The sequence below is a fragment of the Hyla sarda genome, chromosome 4 (genome assembly GCF_029499605.1).
Source record: "Hyla sarda isolate aHylSar1 chromosome 4, aHylSar1.hap1, whole genome shotgun sequence".
Classification (NCBI taxonomy): domain Eukaryota; kingdom Metazoa; phylum Chordata; class Amphibia; order Anura; family Hylidae; genus Hyla; species Hyla sarda.
Genome location: NC_079192.1, coordinates 380,212,759 through 380,228,844, shown reverse-complemented (window position 1 = coordinate 380,228,844; position 16,086 = coordinate 380,212,759). Strand labels below are relative to the sequence as shown.

Below are 16,086 nucleotides of genomic sequence, written 5' to 3'. Positions count from 1 at the left end.
GCGCAGGAAAAATCCTCCCACTGTCAGCTTGTGTCCCGCTACTGTCAATGAGGACAAGCTGGGAGTTGTAGTTTTGCTAATGCTAGGGGAGATGTGAGCAGACAGCATACTGAGGGAGGGGGCGGAGACCTGCACAGTGAGGCCACACCCCTCCCTTTGAGAGGAATTACGACTAGTGAGCTAAATTAAAAGTGTAATAAAAAAATTAATAAAGCTGCCAGATACATTAAAATTAGATGTACATGGTCAGGATTAGGTACTAAGTGATATATTAAAAAATAATAATTTTGTTGGATCTAACGGGTACGCTTTAACTTTCCTTATTGATTTTTTTTTTTTTTTTTTTTTGTACTTCCCTCTGCTAATTTTGAACCTTAATAACTTTATAACTAACCTTATAAAGTGTACCTGTCATAACGTAAAAACAGAGACATATGACAAGTTTTGATCGGTGGGGGTCTCACTGCTGTGACATGCACTGATTAGCAGAATGAGCTGCAAGAGTCTTGTGTTTTAGGGCATCACTGCCTGGCTCACCACAATCTCCATTCTTGGGACCCATCATACGTCTCTGGGAGGAGAAACTGCTGTGAGCTGGGGAGTGAATCATTTAAAGGGGTATTCCGGGCAAAAACATCTTATCCCCTATTCAAAGGATGGGGATAAGATGTCTGATAAGATGTCATTCTAAGCATAGTTACATCTGAAGTTTCGGAAACCTCTGGGCTTCCAAGACGGGGACGTGACGTCACGCCACACCCCCTCCATTCATTTCTATGGGAGGGGGCATAACGGCCGCAACCCCCCCTCCCATAGACATGAATGGAGGGGGCGTGGTGTGACGTCACGTCCCCGTCTTGGAAGCCCGGAGGTTTCCGAAACTTCAGACGCAGCTACACATAGAATGTGGGCTGCTGCAGGGAGATTGTGGGGGGTCCCAGTGGAGGGCCCCCCGCGATCAGACATCTTATCCCCTATCCTTTCGATAGGGGATAAGATGTTTTTGCCCGGAATACCCCTTTAAGCACGTTCTTCTCCTGACTCGTTCTACTGATCAACTGAGACCCCGACCAATCAAAACATTTGTCCCTGTGACATTTCCATGTTATGACAGGTACACTATAAGGAGAGTCCTAGAAGGACAAAGTGACTTCAGAAAAATTGGATGATAAATTAAAATGCAGACTGTTGCTTGTAACAATTGTTCCGCAGAATGAATTATTTAAAAAAAATGACATCTGTCCTATTTATTCTAGAATGACACTTCCGGAGAATATAAGAAGGCCCTGCTGAACCTGTGTGGAGGGGATGATGAGTATGTGTTACCATCTGCTGTTTGTGTTATAGGCCAGAATGTTAGATTTAACTTTTTTATTTAGGATGATAGATAGATAGATATGAGATAGATAGACAGATATGAGATAGATAGATATGAGATAGATAGATCATTCTCCATAGGTGAGCAGGTGTTTGTGCCCCTGTCTGTGGCTGGGGGCTCTTCTATATTATATTAAAGGGGTTCTCCAGTAGGAAACTATTTTTTATTTTTTTTTAATCAACTGGTGCCAGAAAGTTAAACAGATTTGTAAATTACTTCTGTATAAAAATGTTAATCTTCAAGGCCTGATCAGCTGCTATATGCTCCACAGGAAGTTCTTTTCTTTTTTAATTTATTTTCAGTAGGGATCGACCGATATAGTTTTTTTAGGGCCGATACCGATAATCGGTGGAGGTTAGGGCCGATAGCCGATAACTTATACCGATATTCCGGTATAAGTTATCGGCTATTTATCCTCCCGCGACACCGCTGCAGATCATTGATTTAAAGCGGCGCTTTAAATCAATGCACTGCAGTGGCTTTTGCGGTGCCATAGGCCGCCGACGCCACGCGCCTCTCTCCCCCTACCTGTCAGGGTGGTTCGGGCCATCCTTCCTTCCTGTAGTGTCCGGCGGCATTCCAGGTGGAGGGTGAACCGGTCCGGGCTGTCCTTCTTCTCCGGGGTCATCTTCTCCACTCCGGGTAGGCTCCGTCTTAGTAACGCAGCATAGACGCCGCTGCGCAGTGACGCCCGTGCGTAGCGACGCACCTGACGTCACGGCGTAATGGCGTCTATGCGGCGTACTAGGCCGGAGCCTGTCCGGAGTGGAGAAGAGGACCCCCGGAGAAGGACAGCCCGGACTGGTTCACCCTCCACCCGGAATGCCGCCGGACACTACAGGAAAGATGGATGGCCTGGACCACCCCCATTACAGGTAAGTTTTTAATTTTTTTTATTGACTCGGAGGGTGGGGGAGGGGCCCGACCGGTATAGCGGTATGGGCAAAAATCCATACCGGTATACCGGCCAGCACTACTGTGGGGGGTGCGACGCGGTGCGGTGGGTCGGGGGGGGCGGTCGCGGGGCGGTGCGGGGGGCATTATCGGCTTATCGGCAAGGTAATTGCCGATACCGATAATGCCCAAAATCGTGATTATCGGCCGATAATATCGGCATACCGATAATCGGTCGATCCCTAATTTTCAGTCTGACCACAGTGCTCTCTGCTGACACCTCTGTCCATGTCAGGTACTGTCCTGGGCAGGAGAGGTTTGCTATGGGGATTTGTCCTGCTCTGACATGAACAGAGGTGTCAGCAGAGAGCACTGTGGTCAGACAGAAAATAACTACACAACTTCCTCTGGAGTATACAGCAGCTGATAAGTAATGAAAGGATTAAAGTTCTTAAATAGTTCATTTACAAATCTGTTTAACTTTCTGGCACCAGTTGATTTAAAAAAATAGCTTTCTACACCACGTTTTTGCAATACAGTTCCCGTATCAGGTTTTTGATAAAAAACGGATTCCTCAAAACCTGACTAAACAGTATCAAAATGTGTGTACAAATTTTAATCCGTATACGGTTAAAAAACGTATGCGGTTTGAAAAATGATGCCCGGTTGCATCCGATTTTTAAGAAAAAAAACTTTATTCATAATGGAGTGAAAAGTTAAAAATGAAGTTTCACTTGTTTGATTGAAATTCCAAGAAAAAACTGTGCAAAGTCAAAAATCGTATGGTGAAAACCGGATGGAACCGTAAGCACATACGGTTCTGTACGGTTTCCATTGACTTCCATGTTAAAATACGGTTCAATACAGTTTTTCACCCAGACCAAAAACCGTGGTAGACTACGATTGTGGGTATGTGAAAAATACTGAAAAAAAAAACGTACAGGATGCAAAATGGACACAATCGAATGCATAGTTTGGCATACGGTTTTCAATATGGTCCCGTACAGTTTTCAAATTGAAAACAAATACGGGAACTGTATTGCAAAAACGTGGTATGAACCCATCACCACTGAACTCTGTCCCTTTTTTTTGCTCTGAATGGACCCTGAACAAGTCAGAGCACATCTGAAACTGCCGGGTTCTGACGGATCCCATTGACTTGAATGGGGTTTGTTATTTTAGGGGAGTTAAAGGGGTATTCCATGAAATAACATTTTATTTTTCATATCACTGGCTCCAGAAAGTTTAACAGATTTGTAATTCACTTCTATTAAAAAATATTAATCCTACCAGTACTTATCAGCTGCTGAAGTTGAGTTGTTCTTTTCGGTCTGACAACAGTGCTCTCTGCTGACACCTCTGTCTGTCTCAGGAACTGTCCAGAGTAGCAGTAAATCCCCATAGCAAACCTCTTCTGCTCTGGACAGTTCCTGAGACAGACAGAGGTGTCAGCAGAGGGCACTGTTGTCAGACAGAAAAGAACAACTCAACTTCAAGCGCAACTGTCACCCCCGTACAGGTAGGGAGGTGCAGTTACCATGGCATAGAGAAGAATATGCAGTAAATGCGGGTACTTTTACTCACATTCGCCGCGGTCTGTGAAGGAAAATTCTTACTTTATTCTTATGCTGGCACACAGTCGGATAGGCCAGCCGACTCCCGCAGCGGCACGCCCCCTCTCCACCTCCTCTCTGCTCCTAGCATGGAGCGCTGCACGTCAATCATGCAGGATCAGCAAGATTGACGAGCAGTGCTCCATGCTAGGAGCAGAGAGGAAGAGGAGAGGGGGCGTGCCGCTGTGGGAGTCGGCCGGCCCATCCGACTGTGTCCCGGCATCAGAATAAAGTAAGTATTTTCCTTTACAGATCGCAGCGAATGTGAGTAAAAGCACCCGCATTTACTGCATATTCTTCTCTATGCAATGGTAACCGCACCTCACTACCTGTACGGGGGTGAAAGTTGCGCTTTCAGCAGCTGACAAGTACTGGTAGGATTAAGATTTTTTTTTTTTTATAGAAGTCCTTTACAGATCCAATAAGTTAAAGTTTTTTTCATGGAATACCTCCTTAAGCAAAGAAAAATATTGCTCATCTCCTATCTTTTCGCAATGGTGCTCCCTTAAGTGGAGCTCAGGGCTGATGTGAACAAGGCCTTAGCTGAGGATAGGCCATCACTGCAAAAGTCCTGGTAAACCTCTTTAAAGTATGGGTACAATTTTTGCCATTTGTTGACATGCCATTGAGATTTGACTCATGGTGACAAAGATGGTTCATGATCTGCCACTTCCAATATTTGCTATAGTGAAGAGGTCCATTGTATTCTCCCTTCAGAAGTGACACTGATGGACCAGTACTGGGCATCACTGGTGGTCACAGCTCATGGTGTCATATCAGAAGATGTCTAGAACCTTGAATATATTATAATAGGTTGATATAACTTGAAATCCTGCATATAAGCTGTCACTTTCCTTTTCTAGTGCTGCTGGGGAGTATTTCCCAGAAGCCGCTCAGGCGGCCTTCCAGAAATGGGAACTTAGCGCGACCACTGCTGCACGCATCGAGGTTGGAAGAAAATATGATGCCCCCCCCCCCCAGCCCTTATATTTGCTGCACCTGCTACTGTTCAACCCTCTAGCCAATATAATGAAGCTAGCAGGCATCACATTCGGCTGCTTGCTTGCCTCACATTAACCAAAGCTTAACAAGGATCAGTCACAAACACGTCTGCTATAATATGGGATCTACAAGATGTTTTTACTAGGTAAAGGTTACTACGTGCCAAACCAACAAAAATATGAGCGCTGTGCACTGCCTCGCAGCAGGAAATTGTGCTGACTTTTTAGACGATACATTTTAGACTTCCTTAGGGTATGTTCACACATACTATAAATGCAGTGGATTTTATGCTGCAGTTTTTAATCATTGACTTAGCAGTATTAAATCTGCAGCATATATAGAACTTGTGAACATACCCTTAGGGTTTATTTACACGGCAGAATTTCCGCCTCAAATTAAAGTGTACCTGTCATCAACAAAAACTTTTTATATAGTGTAGATAATACCATTATATGTATATTTGTAATATACATTGGTTAAAAATTGTGTATATTTTTTGGGGAAAAAATGCTGTTCCTGCAGCTATTGCCTGTGTGTCTCTATGAGGAGTCCAAATACAGGAAGTGAGGGCAGGAGAAGCAGGGCTCTGTGCAGACTCCTGGCTTGTCAGTCATCCTGATGTATGTACAGTGTGCACTGGGGCTCTATAAAAGGAGCATGTTACAGAGCCTCACTGCACACTGTACTGCTTTTTCTTAGTGCACAGAGCCCTGCTTGTCCACCATCACTTCCTGTATTTGGACTCCTCATAGAGACACACAGGCAATAGCTGCAGGGACAACAATATACACATTTTTTTAACCAATGTATATTACAAATATACATAAAATGGTATTATCTACATTATATAAAAAGTTTTTGTTGACGACAGGTACACTTTAAAGCCCATAGACTTCTATGGGATTCCGCACTCCCATTCACACTTCTGAATTTCCGCTTGCAGAATTCCACCAGCGGAATTCTGCAAGTGGAAATTCAGAAGTGTGAATGGAAGTGCGGAATCCCTTAGAGGTCTATGGGCTTTAATTTTAGGCGGAATTCCGCAAGTGGAAATTCTGCCGTGTGAATAGACCCTGAATGGGAGGGCGGAATCCCATAGAAGTCTATAGGATTTAAAGGGGTATTCTAGGCAAAAACTTTTTTATATATCAACTGGCTCTGGAAAGTTAAACAGATTTGTAAATTACTTCTATTAAAAAATCTTAATCCTTTCAATAGTTATTAGCTTATGAAGTTTTCTGTCTAACTGCTCAATGATGATGTCACGTCCCGGGAGCTGTGCATAATGGGAGAATATCCCCATAGGAGCTGCACAGCTCCCGGGACGCGAGTCATCAGAAAGCAGTTAGACAGAAAAAAACAACTCAACTTCAGAAGCTAATAACTATTGCAAGGATTAAGATTTTTTAATCGAAGTAATTTACAAATCTGTTTAACTTTCCGGAGCCAGTTGATATATAAAAAAAGTTTTGGACTGGAATATCCCTTTAATTTGAGGCGGAATTTCGCTAGCGGAAATTCTGCTGTGTGAATAGATCCTTAGGCTAGGTTCACACTGCAGAATTTCTGGTCAGAATTTCTGCTGGAGATCGAGCCGGCGGTGCTAGGATCAAGCAGACTGCACTGCTGCCCCCATAGAGTGCAATGCATTTCTGGGTGGATCTTTTGGGAGATCTGCTCAGAAATGCATTGCCATCTGTGGGGATGGCAATGTAGTCTGCACGGTCCTAGTGCCGCAGGCTTGAGAAATTTTGCCCAGAAATTCCACAGTGTGAACCTAGCCTTACAGAAGTTTTCCCACAAATCACACTCATAACCTATTGTATCTGCAGGAAAGGTGATGAGTGTGTGATCGGCGGGGACCGTCCACGAGAAAAGGGGTCACTCTCGTTATATAGAGTGGTGGTCAGACTTATGAGCTGTCACTTTATTCAACTCTGTCTGACCACAACTTCATGTCATAGGGGGACATGGGACCCCCTGTTCTTGTAAATGTTTTTGGTCCCAATGGTCGGATCCCTGCCGACACTCATCACCGATCTCACAGACAGGTGAGGAAGGTGCTTTGTGGGAATACCCCCTTAAAGTTAGTGTCTGAGGGTATATTCACACTGCATTCCTGCCCCCGTTTATCATTTCCATCGGCATCAAACCGAAAAATGGGATGCTGGTGTATACTGTTAACGGGAGCAGTAGACCCCATTTACCTCTATGGCCGAACAGAATCAACTAGTGACTCCGTTCGGGACATATCTGCTATTTTAAGCAGACTAAAAAATGGGGGCTGCTGCACTTTTGAAATAGAGCATACGTCCCGAAAGCAGTGACTAAGTGACTCCATTCGCCCATAAAAGTCAGTGGGGTCCACTGCTCCCATTAACAGTACATGTCAGCATCCTGTTTTTGATGGGACGCTGATGAATACGATTAATGGGGGCAGGAATGCAGTGTGGATCTACCCTAAAAGACTTTAAATAGACCGTCCCTCTATTCAACCTTTTCCGAGGCCAGTGAGGAGGAATAGAAGAATACTTCTGGTTATTGCTTCAGTGACTATTAGGTTCCAACAATTATAAACTTATAATCAAACCTATCATAGTGTTTGCCGACCAGACTACAACCCCCAGCATGTCCGGACAGCCTTTGGCTGTCCAGGCATGCTGGGAGTTGCAGTTTTGCAACATCTGGAGGCACCCTGGTTGGGGAAACACTGATCTCATGGTCATTTGTAGAAAAAAAACTCCTTAATTGGCCCTACGCTTTAAATAGCTGTTGGTTAAATCCCATATACATGCACAGCCGGGTCAGTTTTCCTGTTTATTTTATTAGGAAGAGCAGAGTAAGCTGCCGGCAGTACCTCTAACAGGGGCTTACCTCCTATGGGAACAATGTACCTCTAACAGGGGCTTACCTCCTATGGGAACAATGTACCTCTAACAGGGGCTTACCTCCTATGGGAACAATGTACCTCTAACAGGGGCTTACCTCCTATGGGAACAATGTACCTCTAACAGGGGCTTACCTCCTATGGGAACAATGTACCTCTAGCAGGGGCTTACCTCCTATGGGAACAATGTACCTCTAACAGGGGCTTACCTCCTATGGGAACAATGTACCTCTAGCAGGGGCTTACCTCCTATGGGAACAATGTACCTCTAACAGGGGCTTACCTCCTATGGGAACAATGTACCTCTAACAGGGGCTTACCTCCTATGGGAACAATGTACCTCTAGCAGGGGCTTACCTCCTATGGGAACAATGTACCTCTAGCAGGGGCTTACCTCCTATGGGAACAATGTACCTCTAACAGGGGCTTACCTCCTATGGGAACAATGTACCTCTAACAGGGGCTTACCTCCTATGGGAACAATGTACCTCTAGCAGGGGCTTACCTCCTATGGGAACAATGTACCTCTAACAGGGGCTTACCTCCTATGGGAACAATGTACCTCTAGCAGGGGCTTACCTCCTATGGGAACAATGTACCTCTAACAGGGGCTTACCTCCTATGGGAACAATGTACCTCTAGCAGGGGCTTACCTCCTATGGGAACAATGTACCTCTAACAGGGGCTTACCTCCTATGGGAACAATGTACCTCTAACAGGGGCTTACCTCCTATGGGAACAATGTACCTCTAACAGGGGCTTACCTCCTATGGGAACAATGTACCTCTAACAGGGGCTTACCTCCTATGGGAACAATGTACCTCTAACAGGGGCTTACCTCCTATGGGAACAATGTACCTCTAGCAGGGGCTTACCTCCTATGGGAACAATGTACCTCTAACAGGGGCTTACCTCCTATGGGAACAATGTACCTCTAGCAGGGGCTTACCTCCTATGGGAACAATGTACCTCTAACAGGGGCTTACCTCCTATGGGAACAATGTACCTCTAGCAGGGGCTTACCTCCTATGGGAACAATGTACCTCTAACAGGGGCTTACCTCCTATGGGAACAATGTACCTCTAGCAGGGGCTTACCTCCTATGGGAACAATGTACCTCTAGCAGGGGCTTACCTCCTATGGGAACAATGTACCTCTAACAGGGGCTTACCTCCTATGGGAACAATGTACCTCTAGCAGGGGCTTACCTCCTATGGGAACAATGTACCTCTAGCAGGGGCTTACCTCCTATGGGAACAATGTACCTCTAACAGGGGCTTACCTCCTATGGGAACAATGTACCTCTAACAGGGGCTTACCTCCTATGGGAACAATGTACCTCTAGCAGGGGCTTACCTCCTATGGGAACAATGTACCTCTAACAGGGGCTTACCTCCTATGGGAACAATGTACCTCTAACAGGGGCTTACCTCCTATGGGAACAATGTACCTCTAGCAGGGGCTTACCTCCTATGGGAACAATGTACCTCTAACAGGGGCTTACCTCCTATGGGAACAATGTACCTCTAGCAGGGGCTTACCTCCTATGGGAACAATGTACCTCTAGCAGGGGCTTACCTCCTATGGGAACAATGTACCTCTAACAGGGGCTTACCTCCTATGGGAACAATGTACCTCTAGCAGGGGCTTACCTTCTATGGGAACAATGTACCTCTAACAGGGGCTTACCTCCTATGGGAACAATGTACCTCTAACAGGGGCTTACCTCCTATGGGAACAATGTACCTCTAGCAGGGGCTTACCTTCTATGGGAACAATGTACCTCTAACAGGGGCTTACCTCCTATGGGAACAATGCACCCGGCATCTTGAAATCCTATCATCCATTTTATACCAAGCAGGTCAGATTGCCGCAGCCAAATCCCATTAGGAGGGGCTATGCAGAATGCATACTTGTTACGACTGTACCCATGTAGATACGTACACTATATAGCAGACCTGTCTGTGTCAGATCTGATTTAAAGGGGTACTCCGACAGAAAGTTAAACAGATTTGTAAATGACTTCTATTAAAAAAATCTTTATCCTTCCAGTACTTATTAGCAGCTATATGCTACAGAGGCAATTCTTAGCTTTTTTTGACTTATCCACAGTGCTCTCTGCTGACACCTCTGTCCGTGTCAGGAACTGTTCAGAGCAGCATAGGTTTGCTATGAGGATTTTCTCCTGCTCTGGACAGTTCCTGATACGGGCATCAGGTGTCAGCAGAGAGCACTGTGGACAAGACAAAAAAGAAATTCAAAAAGAAAAGAACTTTCTCTGTAGCATACAGCTGCTAAAAGATTTTTTAATAGAAGTAATTTACAAATCTGTTTAACTTTCTGGCACCGGAGTACCCCTTTTAACTATATTTTAATCAGCTAATCTTTTTTTGCTCCCTGGTTTCCCCTGGCTAACACTTTACTTTCTATCTATACCGCACTAAGAACTTTATACTATTTGCAATTTATTTTCCTTTCCTTCCAACGCACTTTGTGCTGGCAGAGTAGTATAAGGCATCACTTGCTTTCTAACCTCCTCTTTTCTTTACTTATTCTAGTTTATAAGGAGCTTTATTGACGGGGTGTCTGCTCAAAATATATATATATATATACATTTCTGGAATAATCACTAAAATCGAAAAGGACAACGTATAAATGACTATATTCTACATTGCAGGAGCCTAATGTGTTGCACCTCTCTTATCTACATTGGTGCATTAGGCTTCCTATATTAGGCCCAAAAGTGATAAAACTAACAACAACAAAGGAGAGAGAGTCAATATAAGATACTGAGAAAATATACATATTGCATTTTGAGTGGATGCCCCTAGATTTTTTCGTTTGTTTTTATTTTGCTTCTTTGGTTGTTGAATGATGATTTTATTGTTTAAAATGACATTTATGTTACATGCAGTAATGTGAGATGATGTAGAATAGTAAGTATTAATACACAAAATGACTATATTAAAATAATAGTACAATAAATTATCTGAGCATCCAGCAGACAGTTATATTAAGGATCCATTTGCGCTACGTAGGAATTCTGGTCGGAAATTTCTTTAGGAAAATACGGTGCAGCAGCCTCCCATTGTTCCCAATTAAATTCTTCTCCACCAGTCACACTACGGAATTACCACAGCAGAAATTGCAGACCACAAACTCCGGCAAAAGAATAAACATGTTCATTCTTTCGCTGGAATCCGCTCTGAAAAGCAGTGCCATCTATATAGACGGCACATTTCCGATCAGGCTCAGAGCAGGCTTGTTTAGCCATTGCCCGCTCCAGACGGAATGTCTGCACAGGAGTGTGTGATCCCTGCTGTTTCGGTCATGACCGAGAAAATTGTTGTATAATGGCAAGTGCCAAGAGGTTGGCTGTTATCAGTGCCAAATTAAGGCTGCCTGAAAGACGGAGCACTTCAGTTTGATGGGGACCAGCCCTAATTCCCCCCAGACTCTGCTGCCCCCCGCCCACAGCCCCTCTGGATTTGGTGTTTTGCATTTTCCTATTGACTCCCTGCCAACATCTGGCTGCAGCGTTTTTTTACCCCCAACAAGTAATGTAATGTATGTACACAGTGACCCCACCAGCAGAATAGTGAGTACAGTTCTTGAGTATAATACAGGATATAACTAGAGATGAGCGAACTTACAGTAAATTCGATTCATCACGAACTTCTCGGCTCGGCAGTTGATGACTTATCCTGCATAAATTAGTTCAGCTTTCAGGTGCTCCCGTGGGCTGGAAAAGGTGGATACAGTCCTAGAAGACTCTTTCCTAGGACTGTATCCACCTTTTCCAGCCCACCGGAGCACCTGAAGGCTGAACTAATTTATGCAGGATAAGACATCAACTGCCGAGCTGAGAAGTTCGTGACGAATGGAATTTACTGTAAGTTCGCTCATCTCTAGATATAACCCTGGATCGGTACAGGATAAGTAATGTAATGTATGTACACAGTGACCTCACCAGCAGAATAGTGAGTACAGTTGTGGAGCATAATACATGATATAACTCAGGATCAGTACAGGATAAGTAATGTAATGTATATACACAGTGACCCTACCAGCAGAATAGTGAGTACAGCTCTGGGGTAAAATACAGAATATAAGTCAGGATCAGTAATTTAATGTACAGTATGTACACCAGTGTTTCCCAACCAGGGTGCCTCCATATGTTGCAAAACTACAACTGCCAGCATGCCTAGACAGCCTTTGACTGTCCATGCATGCTAGGAGTTGTGGTTTTGTAACACTTGGAGGCACCCTGGTTGGGAAACAATGATGTACACAGTGACCTCACCAACAGAATAGTGAGTGCAGCTCTGGAGCTCAGATGTATATACTGTATATCAGTGTCCTCCAACATGCTGGGAGTTGTAGTTTTGCAACAGCTGGAGGCACCCTGGTTAGGAAACACTGCTGTATACTGTGACTTCACAACTGCAGATTGTAGGAAGAAATCGCCACATACACTCTACTCCTCTGGCTGCTCCCGAACCCACCATCTAGTTCCGCCCCCACAAGTCACATGATCGTGACATCACCACAGGTCCTCAAAGATATCACTCTCTCCAGCGTACACAAGGTACAAAGCAGGTCCTGGTCGTGCAGTCACTGCCATTATGGACCTGCATAATGCAGGGGGAGATTTAGGATTAAAAAATATTGCAGGTGCGGGCCCCTTTTCTTTCCTGGCCTGCGGGGTCTGGAGCAGGAGCTCCAAGAGCTCCAATGATAATCCAGCCCTGGCTGTTGTTCTAATTTACCCTGATCTCTATTCAGAGCACTCTTGGCCCTCTTCAGAAATCATGGTCTCCTGATAGGACACTTGAGCTTTCAATCATAACTAAGAGGAGGGGTCAGGGAAAACTCAAATCCCTAACCAGAAGAGCCCACCTCCTGGACACTTGCCATGGCAGCTGAGACGTTATACAAAGCTTTTGTTGGTCATGGAAGTTGCAAGATTAAGCCCAAGTAATGCATTGCCTTCTCCGGGCCCCTGTGTAGGGCTGTCAGTATCTTGATGGCTCAAAACTGCTGTTGCTGAGTCTTGGCAACACCTTTCCATTTCCTTATAGACTACATAAAAGGGGGGTCTTAGAAGCCCCCCTGTAATCCAGAGTGCAGAGCCATTTATGTCTTTCAGTTCTATTTCTACAAAACTATGTATTGCCTGATCACAGATTCCTTTGGAGGGACATCATGGAATACTACATCTACCTTGTAAATCCCCTATAATGCATGGCTGCACAGGATTAAAGATATAGGCTAACCACCGGCGGACAGAAAAGTCAGACAAGGTCACCTAGTGACTTTATTTTACAACAAGGTTTTCCAAGGAGGAATGGGTTCCCTCATTTGTTGCATATATGGGATGTCTGACCATGTGAACATAACCTAAACCGGTCAGTAAGTACATGATACATTAGACACATTTATAGAATATATTTATGTATTTTATACTTTTCAGTTGAAAGGAACCATACAGCCTGCAGCTGACTTCAATGCAGACAGTGACGGGAAGGCCTTGAGGAAAGCAATGAAAGGATTTGGTAAGGGCTTTACTAGTTATAATTTGTCCCGTTCTAAGGGGACTATAGGAGATAAGTGGAGTAAGGATGACTATATTACCTATATTGGCTAAATGAGAAGATTGGAGTGCAAGCTTTCAAGTCAGGCATGGCTAGCTACTCTAGCACTGGATGAGGGATACACTCATGTGATCATGCACCAATGCCTCTCTGTATAGTATATAAATATATGTGTATCCCACAGGTACCGATGAGGACACTATTATTGACATTCTCACCAGACGCAGTAATGCCCAGAGACAGGAGATAAAACAAGCTTTCAAGTCCCACTTTGGACGAGTAAGTCTCATTTATCATTACTATAGCATGTGTTTCTATGGAAAACTTTAAATTTTGAAAGTTTAAGCTGTCCATTCAAATTAGGTAAAACATTGGGCAAAATAGCTGAATGGGACAATTTTGGCAAGAGATTCTTGAAAACATTAAAGGGGTACTCCACTGGAAAACATTTTTTTTTTTTTTAATCAACTGGTGCCAGAAAGTTAAACAGATTTGTAAATTACTTCTATTTAAAAATGTTATCCTTCCAGTACTTATCAGCTGCTGTATTCCTGCTGAGAGGAAGTACTTTTCTTTTTGTATAATGTTGCTATTGTCTGTTTTTTAGGACCTTATGGCAGATCTAAAGTCAGAAATCTCTGGAACATTAGCCAAACTCATTCTAGGACTCATGATGACACCAGCCCAGTTTGATGCAAAACAGATAAACAAGGCCATTGTGGTACGTAGTCTCCATTCAGTGCTTATTGGATCTATCTATCTAAACAAGGATAAGTTGGCCAGCACATACTGATACCAAACTACTGCATGGACCTGGCATACAGGTGCACGCTGCTAGGCTAAATATACATAAACAGGAGAATACAGCAGCACACTGCTAGCATAAAGATACAGATAAAACATGAAATTCTATATTGCTACAATTCAAAAAATGGAGGTACTTTGCTCACCATTTGGCCAAATAGTTTGGACCATCCCACCACGATATGGTGACCTCATCTATCTATCTAGCTATCGGTTTTCTATATCTATGTGTGTATCAGTCCAGCAGTTTCAAACTCTGGGCTTTTTTTTTTTAACTTAATGTAGAGCAGTGTTTCCCAACCAGGGTGCCTCCAGCTGTTGCAAAACTACAAATCCCAGCATGCCTACACAACTAAAGGACGGCTCGCCAAGCTCCCCTGCCTCCTCAATATTCACCATTTCTTTTTAGAGCTGTTCACCCGCACTATAACCCAGTATATTGAGTTTAGTTCAGGTGAACAGGCCGACAGAATTAGGTCTATATGGGTTCAGCCTTTGAAATAATATTAATGTTTCCATTTACTGACAAAAATACTGAGAAATGAAGAAACCCAAAGTGTATTAAGTTGGACTACTTCTTAATATATGACTTTCCATAACCATTCCTCTGCTGACATGCAGGGTGCCGGCACAGATGAAAAAGTCCTGATTGAGATCTTGGGTACAAGAACCAACAAGGAGATCCAAGCTATTAATGAAGCATATCTAGAAGGTGAGAAATGTCATCAGAGAAATGTCATTTAAAGGGACACTGAGCCTGAAGTCTATATACAATTGCTATGCAAATAGAAGTAATCTATTGCTCCCTGTAAGCAGCCATTTCAGTCTCCCTAAAAGAATGTGTCCACCTCTGGCTCCCCAGTTATATTATTCCAAAGCTTAAATACAACCTGAAATAAATCTTCTATTGTTTTGTGTCTATAGTTCCTCTGCAAAGCTATATATCTCCATGGTTACAGACTACAAACAAACCCTGTGTAGTCTGATTCTGCAGTTTTACTCTTAGCTTCTTGCTAACATACAATTGGTAGGGAGATTGACTGCAGGTTTACACTACACAGGATCTGTTTGCAGTTGTAACCATAGAGTAGTGTTTCCCAACCAACCAGGGTGCCTCCAGCTGTTGCAAAACTACGACTCCCAGCATGCCCGTCCAGGCATGCTTGGAGTTGTAGTTTTGCAGCAGCTCACGGCACCCTCGATGGGAAACATTGCCATAGAGCAGTGGTCTCCAACCTGCGGACCTCCAGATGTTGCAAAACTACAACTCCCAGCATGCCCGGACAGCCAACGGCTGTCCGGGCATGCTGGGAGTTGTATTTTTGCAACATCTGGAGGTCCGCAGGTTGGAGACCACTGCCATAGAGAGACATAGCTCTGTGTAGGAGCTGTAACTTCTTCTGTTGATAATCGGACCGTTATATCTTGTATGAATGTGGCTTTTGGAGGATAACTAGCACTCTTCATTTCTCTCTAGCCCTACTACCCTGTAAGACAATGTATTATAAACAGGATCAGCCTACCTATGCACACTTATCTTTTGTTTCTCCATGTGTCTCTGGTTTGGCTGATGTCCCTAGTCAGGCTTTAAAGGGGAACTCAGGCACATAAGTACTTATCCCTTATCCACAGGATCCTGTGGATAGGGGATAAGTGTCTGATCCAGGAGGTTATACTGCTGGTACCCCTCGCGATTTCCTTGCACACCACCCCAGCTTTCCCCATGCACTGAACGACCACTGCTCTGGTGCACAGATCACTATTGACCCCGGCACGTAGCGGTGGCTGACACACCCCTCCATGTATCTCTATGGGAGAGCAGGAAATACAGCGCTCGTGTATCATCACCTCTCCCATAGATATACATGGAGGGAGCAGGTCAGCCATCGCTATGTGCCGGGGTCAACAGTGATC

The 16,086-nt window shown here is 44.2% G+C and overlaps 1 protein-coding gene across 3 annotated transcripts in view; it reads left to right on the top strand.

Moving 5' to 3' along the window:
- Positions 1–16,086, top strand: part of ANXA6 (annexin A6) — a 111,276-nt gene that overhangs the window by 77,912 nt on the left and 17,278 nt on the right. For all 3 annotated transcript variants that reach the window (XM_056516910.1, XM_056516911.1, XM_056516909.1), the window contains 6 exons: positions 1,257–1,315; positions 4,749–4,833; positions 13,248–13,329; positions 13,553–13,647; positions 13,976–14,089; positions 14,794–14,884. In XM_056516910.1, the coding sequence (XP_056372885.1) occupies positions 1,257–1,315; positions 4,749–4,833; positions 13,248–13,329; positions 13,553–13,647; positions 13,976–14,089; positions 14,794–14,884 (526 nt within the window). The remainder of the gene's footprint in view (positions 1–1,256; positions 1,316–4,748; positions 4,834–13,247; positions 13,330–13,552; positions 13,648–13,975; positions 14,090–14,793; positions 14,885–16,086) is intronic.